Below are 16,536 nucleotides of genomic sequence, written 5' to 3'. Positions count from 1 at the left end.
CCCAATGCTTTTGCCGCTTTTGCCTAAGCGCAAAATGCCGCGCCACAGTGTAGTGCGATATGGCCAATCCAGATGACTCTGGCTGGTTAGAAGCACGGAATATGACAAAAGAGGTCACGTTGCGTATAGTAGGCACCAAGGTCGGCTTGGTAGGCACTATACGCACCTTTGCCTTTTCTCCGCTAGGTTAAATAATTGTATTCCTTAAGATGCACCTTAACTCAATCATTTAATATGGATGTTATTTGCATAACAAATAACGTAATATATAGACGGTTTTCACCTTAGTTCAGTATCTATTGCCAACAAAATTCAATGCTTCGCAATGCAACTGATGCAACGTAATCACGTAATGCTCCCGGTGGGCTCTTCGCCTAGTGGCGCCTCTACTGGCCACAGCTCTGAACTGGCTTCAAATTAGGAACATGCAGCCCTAGCACCCTAGTTCCGGGGGGCTGATACGCACCTTGCCTCTATGGAATTTAGAATTTCGCCGACAGTTGTTTCTTTGTTTACTATGGTTGGTGGCGGAAATGGTCGTTGGGCGGTACGGCTGTGATTGACATGCATTGTTTTTATAAGAAGCGAATTTTTCTACGGGATATATTTGAATGCAGAGAGTTGTTGGACTTTTGTTAGGCTACCGATTCGTGGTTCGCATAAAGTCATCGAGGTGACAACGAAGAAGCTTCTGTTATTTTCCACGTGATGTAACTCAGCCCTTGATTATTTTCCCTAGTTGTGTTTGGTTGACTTCTCAAATAGTTTATCCACCTTGTTGTTTCGAATTCAGGAGTGACTTTGGGTGTGCAGTATGTTTGAACCAAATATCCTACTATGTAGACTCTGCCGAAAATCTTCGGGACCTTATGTTGATATTTTCAACCCTAAAGGAACCAGAGGGTTGATCGTTTGGAAAGTCATCAAAGACCTTATCCAGATTGACGTGAGTACTATAGTGCTTCTATTAAGAGCCACGTATATCGAAAGTGATTGGTCATGTCAATATACATTTCAACACTCGACGTCGAGTGTTGAAACAATGTTCAATGCCAGTTCATTCAAGCATGACACCAACTGACGACGCGGATTTGGAGAAAACTCGCCGATTTTCATCCTTCCATGCAGGAATGAAGTGGTGTAAAATTTTTATAGGCTATCGTTACTAATTTTTTCCATAACCATTCCAATTTTGTGTAAAACTACAGGTTTTTACTGAATGTGGTCTCCGAGGGCACTTGTACCTTCAGAGGTAAATAAATTGTTTTAGTCCCATTTTTCATCCAATTCTAATGAAAATTTGCTCGTGTGTTATAGAAGATATGAAGATTCCAAATATTAATTTTAAAATTCCCTCAGGCAGTGAAAAATCTGTAAATTCATAAGATTTTAGAAAATTTAGTATCAAAAACATGGTTCTATAAACCATCAAATTTTGACCAGAGGAAATTTCTCCATCAAGCTATATTTTATTCCTGATATTCCTTAAGGTATGAGGCCATTCCACTGTTACGCACTGGATATCACTGTTTTTTATAACTTAAAAATATCATTTAAGTGCCTCTTACATAGGGTACGAGGTGGGTGAACCAATTGTTTAACTCATGATATGAAAAATGGTAAATTAGCTCAATTAAAATTAGTTAATCAAGGCATGACACCCACCTACTCAGATTTTAATTTATTTCATTTCATTTTTTCACGGGAAAACCCATGAACAATAGTCATGAGTGGTGCCGACTTACAAAAAATATTGAGGGGGCCCAAACCGGGGACCTTGCCCGGTAAGTTTTATAAGTAGTGAATTTTAAGTTTTTGAAGCATTTTAGAAGAGTCATATGACCAACATTAGAACCCTGTTCACTCCTATCTCGATCTCTGGACACTCCGGGGAAAATCAATAAGCCCGACACATTTTTTTCTCACATATGTAACGAATTTTTGGGGAGGCCCGGGCCACCTCAGGCCCCATGGAGTCGGCGCCACTGATAGTCATACGAATAATTTCACAGACAACAGAAAATAATGAACACACGTACGATAAACCCATAATAATAAAATCAAAACAAAATTGCGAACAATTGGATAAAATATGTAGGTAGATACAATAATATAAATTTTAAGGTATAATATCTTCTCCTAGTAGAATTTTTAAATTGATCTCATCTTTGCCGCAAGTGACTTTGAAATCTGGAAAAAGAGACGTGGAGAAATCAAAACTTTGCCCGAGATTGTTAAAATTCCTCATCATTCTGGATAGTGGGGAGTTAACACACTCAATGCGTATGCCTTGAATACAAGGCATCGGTCCCGTTAGGTTTCTCAGCCCTCCATCTGCCTCTGCGTCTTCGACTAGACCCTGCAATTGTGCCCAGCGTCTCAGTGTGTCTTCTCCTGTGTTTGGATACAAGTGGTTGGCTAGCTGCAGATTTTTTGCCTTATTTTTATTATAATATATTTATTATAATTTTATTATAATATTTTCTTTATTAATATTGCAAATTTTAATAATTTTGAACTATGTATGATTGTATACGATTAAGGAAGACATAATATCTGATATTATTGCAAAATATTTTTCCCGCGTGGTGGTGTGTTATGATAAATTTTCTCAGCATTGAGTGTGTTGAAGGCATAATTAGTTCTGTGGTAATTAACAGCAAATGGGTGTGGATTTCTAGTACTATAGTGGGGTGCATTAAAGTTTACTAAAGAAAGAAGAGGGGAACAATCAGTATAAGAATTAATAATTTTGTAGAGGAATAGGGCATCGATGGAAGAACTTCTGTCAGATAAGGGTTTCAGATTTAAAAGGGATAGAAGATATGACGCATTGTAATCAGACTGCAATATTTGTAATTACTGTAGATTCTGTTCAATGGGTCCACCTTTTACCTTGGGCAGCCGGTTAATTGGGGCAGATCTTGAAGAACAGAACCCAATAGAGGAATATCCCAGAGTATTCTCCGCTTAATTGGGACAGCATGCCGCTTTATTGGGCCATGAGTTGGTGACATAGACTATACTCGCGACGAAATTAAAATTTTTGGTTTCAGAATACCTTTTTTTTTATTTTCCTCCTTTGATAAACTCTTATTTTTCACAAGTGTTCCCATTCTTGCCCTATTTTGAAAGCTCTCGTTGCTATACTATCCGCAAGAGGATAGGACTTAGTAATTGACTTTCATTCAGCGTTGCCCGAGGCTGTGAAAAATATTTTAATTAAATTGTTATAATTCTTAAAAATCATAATAACTTAACTAAACTCGCTGATTTATTAATCAAATTAATAGTTAAATAAACTTATGTAGCATTATAAACGTTCTTTAGTCTTCTTTCTATCATTCCAACGTTTGTTTATGCCCATATACAGGATAGTTCGCCAAATTGGGACAGCCGCTTAATTGGGGCAAAGTGCACAAGTCCCGGTATGTCCCAATTAACCGGAATTTACTGTAATAAATTTGAGAAATTTATTATGGACACGTTCAAGCCGTATTGAGTCTGTATTATAGTAAGGTGGCCAGTTAACAACAGAATATTCTAGTTTTGACCTTACCAGAGCTATATAAATATCCCTTAAAGCATGGGCATTGTTAAATTTTTGACAAATTTTGATGAAACTCGGCAATTTTCATCCTTCCATGTAGGAATGAAATGGTGTAAAATATTTCTTAGCTATTTCTACCATTTTTATTTTCACGATTTTCATTTTCACCATTGGAAGTTGGGGTGAAACTGCAGTTTTTCAATGAATGCGGTCTCCAGAGGCACTTGTACCTCCTGAGGGAATTAATTTGTCTCAGCCATACTTTTCATCCAATGGGATAGTTTCCTACATCAAAGAAAACAAATTGCATTGATTGCGAATCCTTACCCACCATTAAGGCCTGTTTACACGATACATTAACACGTACGAGTTAATGTACGTTTGCGTGAATGATTTTTGTGGACCGGAACGGAAAATGTACCTATTCATGAACCAAATTAGAACAGGTTCTATTTTCTGTGCGTGCATTCGCACAAGTTGGGTGGTTACACGATGCATTTTGGCGTTCATTCTCATGTTCATACATTTAGACATAAACCCATACGTGTTAATGTACCGTGTAAACAGGCCTTTAGTGTATTAATAATGTACAAATTATTTGGTTTTAGAAATCCCAGTTCGGATTTCAAATTAAAATGATTTATCATTCATAAACTCCGCTAGCTATGAAATGGCATTCAAAGTAGCATTTGCCTGTCATTTCGATGAGCGACAAAAGGGCCTGGGTGACACAATAGTTGTTTTTAGACTGGTTTGAAAAATCGTCAACTGCCGGCAATGCATTACGAACCCCGGAGATAGCAGATGTTAGCCCACCCGCACGACAGGACGGAATTTCAAAAGCACCTATGAATTTTTTTTAACGTGAATAAAACTCTTTGAATGCGTGCCTACTATCTTTAAAGATACTTTAAACTATAAAAACCTGTATAAATAAGGTATTCTAAGGCTATTTATGGGAATATATATGTTTTAGAGGAAATTCACTACCCAAGACCTATGCTACCAGGAACGCATCCCTATCTCCCCAATGTTAAAACGCTCTCGTATAGCGCAAAGACCCCAAGGAACGCATCCCTTGCGCTATACGAGACATGGGTGTAGTTACCCCCACCGCAGTGATTTTCCTTTATATATTACTAATTAAACGGATTCTTGGGTTTAAATAGCATTTTTTAGCATGAGAATATTACTGAAATTTTCACCGGTAGTGGTATGACGAAGTCAGCTGGGCCTGCAAAGTTATTAATCATCGTTGTATAAACTAGTCATATTAGTAATCGTGAAAAAGAATGTAAAAGAAAGCCATTATAGGGACACGTAAACCTTTATGCATGAGTCAAATGGACTGAGAGCTTTGCTTTGATGAATGTTCTAACGTAAAATAACCCTCATAGTAGGAATACACGTAGTATGATTTCTCAGATTTTGCTTCTGCTTTGTAACTCTTTCAAAATACAGCAGACTCCCGATTATCCGGCTGCGGTTTATCCGGGTTGCGGATTATCCGTGCATGATTTTTCACTTTCGCTCAATTTTTTCCGCGATCTTTATAAGAAAAATCGGACACAAAATCATCGGAATTACGGCGTTAGTGTTAGGATACACGGAACTTATTATTTCCGTTAGAATCCCCTTCGTAAAACGGAAGTTATCACGCGCTAGCGCATTCATGGGAGCCCCGTGTTCCTGTTATCCAAGCCTCGCAGAGCGCGACCGCGCTGCTTGATCACGGATACATGTCGCGCAGCAGTTGCAACCCGGGCAACTTATGAAAGACGCAACTACGCGGCCAGGTGCCTGACAGTGTAGTTTCCGACGCCGAGCAGTGGTTTTGAAGCATTTGTGCAAACCACTCATCTGTATCCGTGATCTCACAGCCACGGCTGTGTGGTTTTCGAAACCAGGCCTTACATGGAGCATTGATAATACAAGTACAACCATGTTATCGCCGCTAAAAATATCGCGAACTGACGAAGAAAGCTCTCAATGAGCCCGGGAAGCACTCAGAAATAACATAATAACTGCATAAATAATAATATATTGTTTGTTTTACGTAAACTATGAGCATTACAAGACATTTATGTGAAAGTTTGGATTATCCGTGCTTTCCGATTATTCGTGCCGTCTCTCCCATTAATTCATCCGGATAATCGGGATTGTACTGTACCTCACTCGTGTGGAGTGCGAGATGAAGAAAGAGATATCATTGGCATTATGATTAAGGCTTACATAAGGATAATATTACCCTATCAAACGAAGGAAACTTTCTGAACTTAGGTAATTTTTATGGGTGATCATTAAGACATGTTTCCCTGAGCTCTGTGCCTCATGCGTGCATTGGTAATCTCAGATGATCTAAAATTCCAATCTACTCATATAGAATGCATAGAATCATGGGCGCCAATCTGGACTTTTTCAAATAAGGTTAAAACGAGTGTGCTGCGCCTACTCCCAGCGGGCTTCCCCCGCTCTTTTCAATGCAGGTCCACAGAGGGATAGGTGCGTTTCTAATTTTAAAATGTAGAAAAAAAGGCAGGGTCTTATGCACAAATTTAATTAGAATGTTCATGTACCAATTGAGGTCAGAGGACCTCTTTAAACACAACATTGGAAGTAATTACACTATCCTCTGTTAAACGCACATGATGACTCATACTTACGTATTAACAGGAGACTTGAATGTGGAATCAGCCTCATTTTGATAAAATTTATTTGAAGAATGCGAGATATTGTTGCAAATAAACAAATGTATCAGTTTGTGCGCCATTAACGTCAGGAATATTTACAGTTTTTTTTTTGTTTTTTATTTAATTATTTAAAAACTAATTTTAGGAAACAATAGCAATATTTAGGAAGTAAGATATGCCGTCCCATGTTCTCCGATAAATTCTGTGCATTTTGTTACCTCATTGGTAGAGTTTGGTTGTGTATAAGTTGAGAAAAAGGTAACCTTACTGCAGAAATAATATAGAATATCATTTGAAAAACGCTAGTCTTCTTTTTGTTAGATTTCGAATCTTTTCCGAAGTGCTTTTGGGATATCTAATTTCTGAGGAGTGCATGAAGGCGAAAGGGATGAGGGATTTATCATTGGAAAAAATTCAAGCAGTTAAACGTGTTGTAACGTTTTTTTTATTTTCTCTTCGATGCACTTACAAATATTGTTATTACTCTGTGTAAACAAACTCTGGAGGAGAAACACAGCCGCATGCCACCACTATTACACTCCAACTCCCCATACACTCCATCCCACGCCGTCAACAACAATTGCCCCACATTATTATCCGTTGTTGCCCGCTTCATTGTCCTCCTCCCATCAATTGTCGCAGCCATATCCAACCCAAAACAACTCAAAAATATTTGAAAAATCTTCTCGGGATACGGCGCGGGTTAGATTACTTAAGAGCGCCGACGTTTCGGGTACCGCCTCGCTACCCATTCTCACGGCTACTGACAGAAAATTCGAAGTGACCGTTGAAGCCCAGCATTAGGAGGAGCCGGATTGGTCGAGATCCGATTGTTGTCGCGGAAGACCGTGCACCAGCGTAGACATAGCTCTGGCAAGAAGCATTACCTACTCTTTTAAGGGTTCTATTCCAAGAGCTGCTGTTCGAAAATCCGGTGTATCTGTTTACTTTATTATTTTCAAGTCTTATTTCAATCGCCTCTTTGGTTAAACGGTCCCAGAAATGACTCGATCGCCATAAAACTCTGGTGTCATCCCACAGTATTTTATGGTCCTCATCCAAGCTATGCTCGACTATGGCTGATTTTTCCGGTTGACCAAGGCAGAGAATGCTTGCCAGAGCTAAGTCTACGCAGGTCCACGGTCTTCCCCGACAACAATCGAATCTCAACCAATCCGGCCCCTCCTAACGCTGGGCTTCAACGGTCTTTTCGAATTTTCTTTTAGTAGTCGTGAGAATGGGTAGCGAGTCGGTACCCGAAAAGTCGGCGCTATTTCATAAACTTACCCGTGCGGTATCCCGAGAAGATTTTTCAAATATTGTTCGCCGGGAAAGTGTTAAATCATATAAAACTCAAAAATAGTTATTACAGTGTGTTGTACCCTTCTAAACGCCCGCAATGCGTCATCATCCGGTATCTTCAGCCCCCCAGATTTAAAATTTCATGACATAAGGTTCACTACGTAGAGGTTACAGTGTAGACTGGAAATATGCCAAATTTATGCATCTACAATTTTTCGTTTCGCTTACAATTCTACAATCTTTCAGGGCATCATGTGACATCATTCTGATTCTGTTAATTGGTTAATAGGCTTAAATAAGGATTAATAATACCCTGTAAAACGAAGGAAACTTTCTGTTCATAGGCATTTTTGCACAAAGGTTAAGAAAAGACTTCGCTGTTTCACAAAATAAAATATATCTGCGACCTGTTTCGATACAGCGTATCATCATCTGGCAATTACAAGTATCAGTACATAGAATTTATACCCTTGAAGGCGTTAGAGGGGTATAATTTATATGTACTGATACTTGTAATTGCCAGATGATGATACGCTGTATCAAAACCGGTCGCAAATGTATTTTATTTTGTGAAACAGTGAAGTATTTTCTTAACCTTTGTGCATCATGAAGGAGTTTCACCATGTTACGCCAACCACCATCGCATAGGCAATTTTATTAGGTGATTATTAAGACATGTTTCCCTTATCTCTGTGCCTCGTGCATGCATTGGTAATCTCAGACCATACAAAACTCCTATCTACTCGTATAGAAACTAGGTCCCTGTGACGTCACGTGGAGTGGCATCGCATGGGTGCAAATCTGGCCTTTTTCAAATGAGGTTAAAATTAACTATTAACATTCGTCTAAACTGGGATTTATAAAACCAAATAATTTATATATAGTAAAACCTCTTTACGTCGTAATGGAGGGGACCAAAATTTGGGCATTTTGATGTATGGAGGTTCACTGTAGAGAGGTTTTAGTGATAGGCACCATTTTTTCATATCCTTTGGAAATGAAAGGCACATCTTATTAACCATTATATTTATGTGTTTAAACACACATGCATGCATCAGTGAACATATATTTATTACTTAATAATTACAGAAAGCGAACGCTATCGCATGATTTTTACCATGATTCGAGAGAAAATGATGTGTAGTCTCTCAGTTCAACTGTCGCTTGAAATGATTGGGATAGTTGCATACCTTTTTATTATTTATTGCTAGGTATGCTCTCATATTGAACACAATGGCCACAACTAATGATTAATGTGAAAATTGTTACATAATAAGGTATATAAGAAAAAAAAGAGTGAAGCATTTATTGCTGAAAATGTCGTTCCATGTAGGTAATCGCGGCTGCGTTAATGGTCTCTACTTGTCTCGGTACAATTTGCGGAGGTAGTTAGGCTGTCTCGGGGGTGTCTCCTTGGTATGATAAGTGGAGGTTTTACGATATAAAGAGGTTCACTATAAAGAGGTTTGCCTATAAATCCACATGTAAATCTGACGGGACCGTAGGGGTGGTATGATGTATGGAGGTTTACTATGTGAAGAGGTTCACTACATACAGGTTTTACTGTATTATGGATGCACTAATGGTGGGTAACGAATCACAATCAATGCCTTTCGTTTTCTTTGGTGAAGGAAACTAGCCGATTTCCTGTGGGGTTCCTCAGGGATCTGTTCTGGGCCCAGTGCTCTTCCTCGTATACAAACTCTGGCAAAAGTGGTGCTGTTTCATTCATTGCAATACTTTCAAATCCGACTGTACAATGATATTTTTAGTGCCATCCGGTGGAAGGTTTTAATTTGCGCTTTGTCTTTCGTTTCAGGTGAGCAAAGATGATATGCTTCCGAATGCAATTTGCAACTGTTGTATGGAGAAGGTTGTTGACTTCAGAAACTTCAAGACGATGTGCATCAATTCAAGGATAGAATTTCTGAAGGCCTCTGCCAGCGTGGGACTCGTCGTGAGTTTAAATCGCTCTCTTTTGTCTTTTTGTGAGGACTCGCTCGTGAATGTACTGCACACGTCCGATTATAAATTTTGGCACTTTTTCAGTTTTTAACACGTAGCGTGCCGAGGTATTTAACCCTAATACGGGCAAGGTTAGTGTGTTTGCACGAAATGTAAAAAGTAATGTGCATTTTACAAATATTTAGTTCGAATTGTCAAAATAATGTAAAATTATCACTATGTACATGAAACGATAAATATTTGGTGTTTTATGTAGTGAAAACAGAAAGAATTAGTCCAAAGAGTCCACTGTACTCGCTGTTTGACTATGTATGAAATAATTAAGTAATGTAAAACTTTTGTTAAACAAAGAATAACAAATTTTATGTTAAATGATTCTATAGTGCACAATACGTACAAATTGATGTGAAAAGTACCGTATATCTCCGAATATAGTCCCCCCTTTTTTTTCCAAAAATGGCCGCGGAGAAGTAAGAGGGGGGACTATAATCGAGTGTAATCCAATTTAGCATACTAAAGGTGACCATAAAGTAATAAATAACGGCATAATGGCTAATGTTCTCGTAGTCTTTCTATTTGAGTATATTTATGAGGATTATAATTGGAGATATTAGTAAATACTGCCACGTTTTACCGGAAATTAAGACAATTTTTACCACAAATGTTGTACAGATACGATTATTCCGATTTAAATAGCATATCGAATATGCGTTTTCACGGAATCCATCGGGTAGCCGCTAATTTTTCATGGAAAAGAATTGTTAGAATAATTCAATCGACACTGATCACTTAATGACGCAAAACAGTAAATAATTAAAATGAAAACTAAACACACACTATCATTACATTAATCGAACACTAGAATTGAATCAATAGTATATGTACCCGTCGCTCATTTAATAACTACACGATTTAAATAATTGCGAAAAATAAACAGATAAAGTGAACCTTTCGTGACGATTTAGCATTTCATTGCGTCCGTAGCTACTATACGTCCGTGCGGTTCGTGTTTACAACCACTGCCTTTACCGCCTTCACAGAACAAGAATGCGCAATAGGTGATGCATTTGTTTCTGAAAAGGCGCAATCAAGAACCCTGGCGCAATAATCGACGACTTTAAACCAGAAGCGCCGGCATTACTGCATTTGATCGAAATACAGCGACTCAGCATCGAAAGTGTAATCAATTTATTGAGTAATATCTTCAATTCGTCAGGGTAAATAGGATCGATAAATTACGTCGCATAACGTTTCGCAATTATTTCCGCGATATTTTCTTTATTAAAAATAATTTTACGCTCAACAGTGAGGTGATGGATCAAGTAGAAAGATGAGGATCAATCCTGCCGCAGATTAGAGGCCTTCAAAGACGGAGTTTCGATGCCAATTTAAAAATAGCCGTTGCAGAATACGCCGTAAATCATAGTATTTACAGCGCTAGCAAAGCGCTAATACATCGCGGAAGTCATTTCGGGGGTCTCGATGCGGCAGATTCAAAGAATTAGAGGAAAATATCGTCGAATTTGTGCGCAAATGCAGAGCAGAAGCTCTTTGTGTAACTTATGCAATGATTCGCGACGAGGCATTGAAAATTGATATAATTTTTTTTCAGTTTTAATGTTTGTTGGAAAAAGTTTATTTCTTAATTTTATTACTTTGATATTTGTAAGTCCTGTAGTTTAATTGTTTTGCTTAGCAGGCATTTGATAGCAATATTTTTATAATATTTATAATTTATTTAACACAATTTTATTTAGATTTCCTAAATTCTTCAGGTCACTTGGATTTGTGATGACTTGATGGGTGTGTTACACTGGATCTAAGGAAGTTTCAGGGCCAAATGCAATACTGTTTATGGGCTTTAAGTTAAAGCTTATATATTGACATTGTCTGTAGTCATTTGGAAATCAAAAATATTAATAATTTGTGAAGGTTTAAAAAATACAATAGCCTTGGATACTTAAAAAAATTTCTCATTTCTTCATTACATCTGGTTAAGGAACTATAAATTACTGATACATGCAATGGATCACAACATGTTTTAGGTATAGTTATTTTGTTGTGATGGAAAATATGTGAACAGATTTGTTCTTAATCTTCACAGAAAATAATAGTTTTTATCGAATCTAGAATCTTAACTTGCTAACCACAGAAAAATTGCCTTCCTTTACATTTTAAAATTTTTCCCAAAACTGAGGTCTCAAAATTGGGGGGGGGGACTATATTCGGAGATATACGGTAATAATTTTTCACTGTTTAATAGTTTAAATTAAAAGCATAAGTTAAAAAGAGTCCATTGGACTCACCGTGCCCGATTACGTCAGAAAAATATGTTGCCCGCATTAGGGTTAAATTCCTAAGAACGCCGAGATTGGAAATATGTGCCTATTAGCGTATGGGATCCCGTGCAGAAAGACTTAATCCGCGAACTGAATAAAATACAAAGGAAGGCTGCGCATTTCGTCAAAAACTTGCTACGGGTGTACAGACAGTGTTACTCGGGTGTTAAGCGAATTAGGTTGGGAGCCATTGGAGACTCAGAGGCTGCGCGCTAGGCTTAGATTGCCCCAACAATTGAGAATGGATATATTTAAGAGCGACACAGAGAACATAATATTAGAGCCACACTATATTTCTAGGTCCGATAGAAGCGATAAATTAAGAGAGATGTTGTGCCAAACAGGTATATATGGGAATTTATTTTTCCCCCGAACCATAAAGGACTTTAATAAATGCTAGTCCCAACTTCGTAGAGCACTTCATTTTTTTTTTTTATTAGTTGTAAACGGCTGGTGTCCTAACACCCCCTGCCACATGCCTTTTAGGCGGCTTGCGGGGTATTATGTAAATGTAGATGATGTAAATTAGGGCGTAATGCCTTAGGTTTAAACATGGTTAAAAAGCTAATATTAAGAATATAACTTTACCCAATCAAATGTTATGATGCATCAATTCATCAAGAAAAACGAACAACTACTGAAAACGTATTTACGAATACGTATTGTATGCTTTAAAATTGTTTTGGTTGACGTGCCTAAATGACGAGAATCTTCGTCATCCGTCCGGAACATTCGGGAAAATAATGATGAAAATTCTCGCCATCCGTATGCAACGTGTTAAGAAAATTTCAATGTTTTTGACTTTTTTTGCAACTTTTTCCATGATTTTTGATCATTCCGCTGCTTATTAAACTTCAAACAACCAAAAAGCACTTCTCTTTTTAAACAAATCCGGGAATAAAGTTGAAGCCGTCTTAAGGGTCACTGCACCATCAAGAAACGGTTCTTTCCTCCAAAGAATTTTCACACAAAGTAGGCTGAGATAAGGGTGCGGTAGCTATAGAGGTTGAGATGGGTCAAAAAGAACCGAACTGCCAAAACGAACTGTTCACTGAAATGAACCGGTTCGAAAATGAACCGTTCTCTAAAACACCCTGTTCACTGTTCATGTCGGCACTGCACAATTGCGGCGTACTCGTTACAGTAGGTATGATCATCAAGAGGCATTTTGAGCTGCAGCTTACTCGAGCAAGTGTGTGTTGTGGGTACAACAGATGGCGGTTACGAGGGAGGCCATCCAAGGCCGCTGAAGTGCGTCGTAGACGACCGAGCCCCTCCCCTTCTTTCTCTACCATTCCCCTCCGTCGACGAAAACGAACAGGATAGCCACTGAACGGTTCGTTCTAACTCATATTTGAACTGATATTTAAAATATCAGTTCTTTCGAACCGTTCGAAATATTAGATCAAATATTAGTTTCCTCGGGGCGTTCAGTTGGGATATCGCGTTCATTTTGATTTCGTATTTTGAACATTTGTGGATGCATCTCCAAAAATATTGTTTAAAACGCGATTCATGAACTTAGGAAACGATTGAACTCATGATTGTGGAACATTTTTTTCGGTCCCTTTACCAAGATGATCTTTGGACTTAGTTTTTGGTGCCTACGATGAAATTTTAATTTTTTAAGTGCGCTGTATTGTGCAATGTGGATGCATCTCCAAAAATGTTGTTTAAAACGTGATTCTTGCTCGAAATTACCATAACACTCTCCACAAACCTTACGATACCACACCAAGCTTTCATGTACTCTAAACGCATGATAAACAATATTTTCTACCGAATGACCCTACCTGTTCACTATGAACCGATGTTTTGAACTGTTCTTTTTACTGAACTGGATCAAAGTGAACGGTTCATAAAAATGAACAGTTTAACCCACCTCTATACAGAGGACTTTTCGTCATCAAGTAAACATAAAGTGAACTCTTTTTCCATCGAGCAGTTGCTTTTTGAAATAACATAACCACTAAGCAGTAAACTGGAAAAGTACGACGGGCGAAATATTACGGCTTCACGCATACAAAGCCAATTAAATGGAAAGACGTAATCTTACGTCCATGGCACAGAAAGTGTAAACATGCTAAAATAGGTCATATCTTTAAAATATGTCTTAGTTTCCATACGAATTATCTTGAAAGGATTTCACCCTTATAGTGAGAGAGGGCCAAATTATCGGCCAGGGTTATGTGAGAAGAGTTCCAGGAGCATATCCATCCCTTGGATTTTTTTACACTTTCACATATCATTCTTTGTGCTTCATATTATTAGCTTTTTCAATTACTCATTAGTACCTCTCATGCTTTTACATATACCCGTAAGAGCACATGAAATAAATATTAGCTTCATAGAATGCATATTAGGATTTGTAAAAATTTTAAAGTGCAAACCTACATATTCACTACATACTCCTAAAGCAATTTATTGATTAAAATTCAACCTATGATCTTTAGTTTGAATATCATCCGAATTTATTGCTATTTTTTAATGGAATGGATAAATATTTACCCTGTACTTAAAGGAGCGGAAGAACTAAGTTCTTAATTCCGAACAGTAAAGAGTACTTCATCTGCCCATTAGATAGGTGAATGTGCGTAAATTCATATTATACCATCTTCAATGACCCCAGATTTTATTTATTCATTACACCAATACTTTTGTACATCACCCCTTTCTCCACATCATCGATTACTTCATAAAATTATGAATATTTTCAAAATTAATATTTCAAAGTATCTATAATTCTCGTTAGCTTCATATTTTTGCATAACAAGGACATCCCACTCTTAATCCTTTCGAGACGGCGGAGTTTTCGTCTTACAAGCATGACTGCTGTACTGAGCCCCAAGAGACTCTTCTTTCTCATGTTACGGAGCAGTTTTGGATGGAATTCGTTAAGAAGGGTCTCGCTGAACCTTTTTCGACCCCTCCACGTTTATAAGCTATGCAGGCTGGTACCAAAAGGGCTAAAATACTATTTTTTTCCAGCCTTTATATCAACTCACCAACCTGTCTGTTTGTTTGTCTGTTTGTCTGGTACAAATCTTGTAACTCAAATTTGACTCACTTTCTGTGAAGCAAAAACGCTGAAATTTTGCACACTTCTTCATTTCCGATGACAATACATGAAAATATAACTTTTCTCTCCAACCCCCCTTTAACCACCCCCCAGTCAACCTATAGCCCCCCAAAACATGTTTTTGATCTAAGAAGTTCCAAATGGTCGATTTTCGTGTTTTGCGACCACAGTAAAAGTTATCCACTTTAGGCATATCCACATAGTAGGCATTTAAAAGCATAGGGGTGGCATTTTGAAACATAGGGGGCTTACCATTCACTGAAAATTTAATAAATATAGTGACTTTTTTAATACGTCACTTTTGGTTTTTCGGGGTCACTGAGTTTTTTTGCTTTGTGTCATATATAAACGTTGCTCATCCCCTGTAATCTAAATATAAAGGCTGGTTTTTAAAAAAAAATTTTTATAAGAGCTTATTTATTTCAAATACCCTCTGCCAAAGGCATTTTGCATATCCATTGGATTTGTAGCAGTATATTGTACTTCAAAACTCCTCGCCTTGTATTTTTCCCAGCTCTGACTAATAAATAGAGCTCCTTGATTTTTGCAAACGCAGAATTTTGCAATTTTTCGCAAATTTTGGCACTTTTTCAGTTTTTAAGCAAATTTCAATGTTTTTGACTTTTTTTTGCAATCTTTTCCATGATTTTTGATCATTTCGCTGCTTTTTAAACTTAAAACAACCAAAAAGCACTTCCGTTTTATAAACAAATCCGGGAATAAAGTTGAAGCCGTGAATTTAAACTACAGGCTCTCGACGCAACCGCATTTCCTCATCCCTAAAACTCTCATTCGAAGTGCTATCATCGACATGGCTACACCACCAATAATGTCTTTTTCCCAACCAACTAAACATTAAGAACTTAAGAATTTTGGTCAACTGCAGATGAAGAGATTACCCTATTTCTCTGAATATACAGTGAGTCCTCGTTTAACGTTGTTGATTCGTTCCTGAAAAAGTCGACGTTAAGCGAAACAACGTTAAACGATGCAGTGTTTCCCATAAGAAACAATGTAAAAAATTTAAATTGGTTCCTAGCCATGTTCCTAACAATCCATTTCTTCGTGAAGAATCCAGAATTTCCCGGGCGAGAATCCAAGGAGGCCAATTATCGGAGCCGCAACTTTAAGCAGACTTCGTAACCAATCGGGAGACACCTGAATCAGGCCAAAACGAAAAAAATCTGAATCTGACACTCGGAAGCACGAGGATGAAGGGCGAGTCAATTTTCGTGATGATATGAATTCTTTAACCCGGCGGAAATCGCGTGAAACATTCATTACCGATTATTCACTTCAGCATGATAACGATTCATTCGAAACGAAACGAATTTTCATAACGAAAAGGTTGGGAATAAGGCATTATTAAATGAAATATAAAAACTAAAAAGAAAGTATTTTAATGGCGAAACATCGATATTTTCAGTAACAGAAGAAATTTTAATTGTAAAAACTCGACATGCAAACCTAAAACTCGACCGATCTCTCCAGCAGTTGCACCTTCTTCAATTCTTTTAATAATACCAAGTTTTTGTTCTAATATCGCCGTTTTTTTCTTCACGTCTGACGAACCACCAGGATAGCCACTCTTCTTCGTGGACATTTTTTTCG

General features: G+C 37.7%; 1 protein-coding gene across 2 annotated transcripts in view; it reads left to right on the top strand.

Moving 5' to 3' along the window:
* Positions 1-442: 442 nt before the first annotated feature.
* The window catches only part of LOC124170007, a 90,256-nt gene continuing 74,162 nt past the window's right edge, over positions 443-16,536 (top strand). Inside the window, exons 1-2 of one of the 2 annotated variants that reach the window (XM_046548693.1) lie at positions 443-946; positions 9,362-9,499. In XM_046548693.1, coding sequence (XP_046404649.1) covers positions 815-946; positions 9,362-9,499 — 270 coding nt within the window. In that variant the 5' untranslated portion in view covers positions 443-814. The remainder of the gene's footprint in view (positions 947-9,361; positions 9,500-16,536) is intronic. The other variant, XM_046548692.1, reaches the window with a different exon arrangement.

The sequence above is a fragment of the Ischnura elegans genome, chromosome 13 (genome assembly GCF_921293095.1).
Source record: "Ischnura elegans chromosome 13, ioIscEleg1.1, whole genome shotgun sequence".
Lineage (NCBI taxonomy): Eukaryota > Metazoa > Arthropoda > Insecta > Odonata > Coenagrionidae > Ischnura > Ischnura elegans.
Note: the sequence above shows the minus strand (reverse complement) of the source record. Positions and strands in the feature narration are given on the sequence as shown.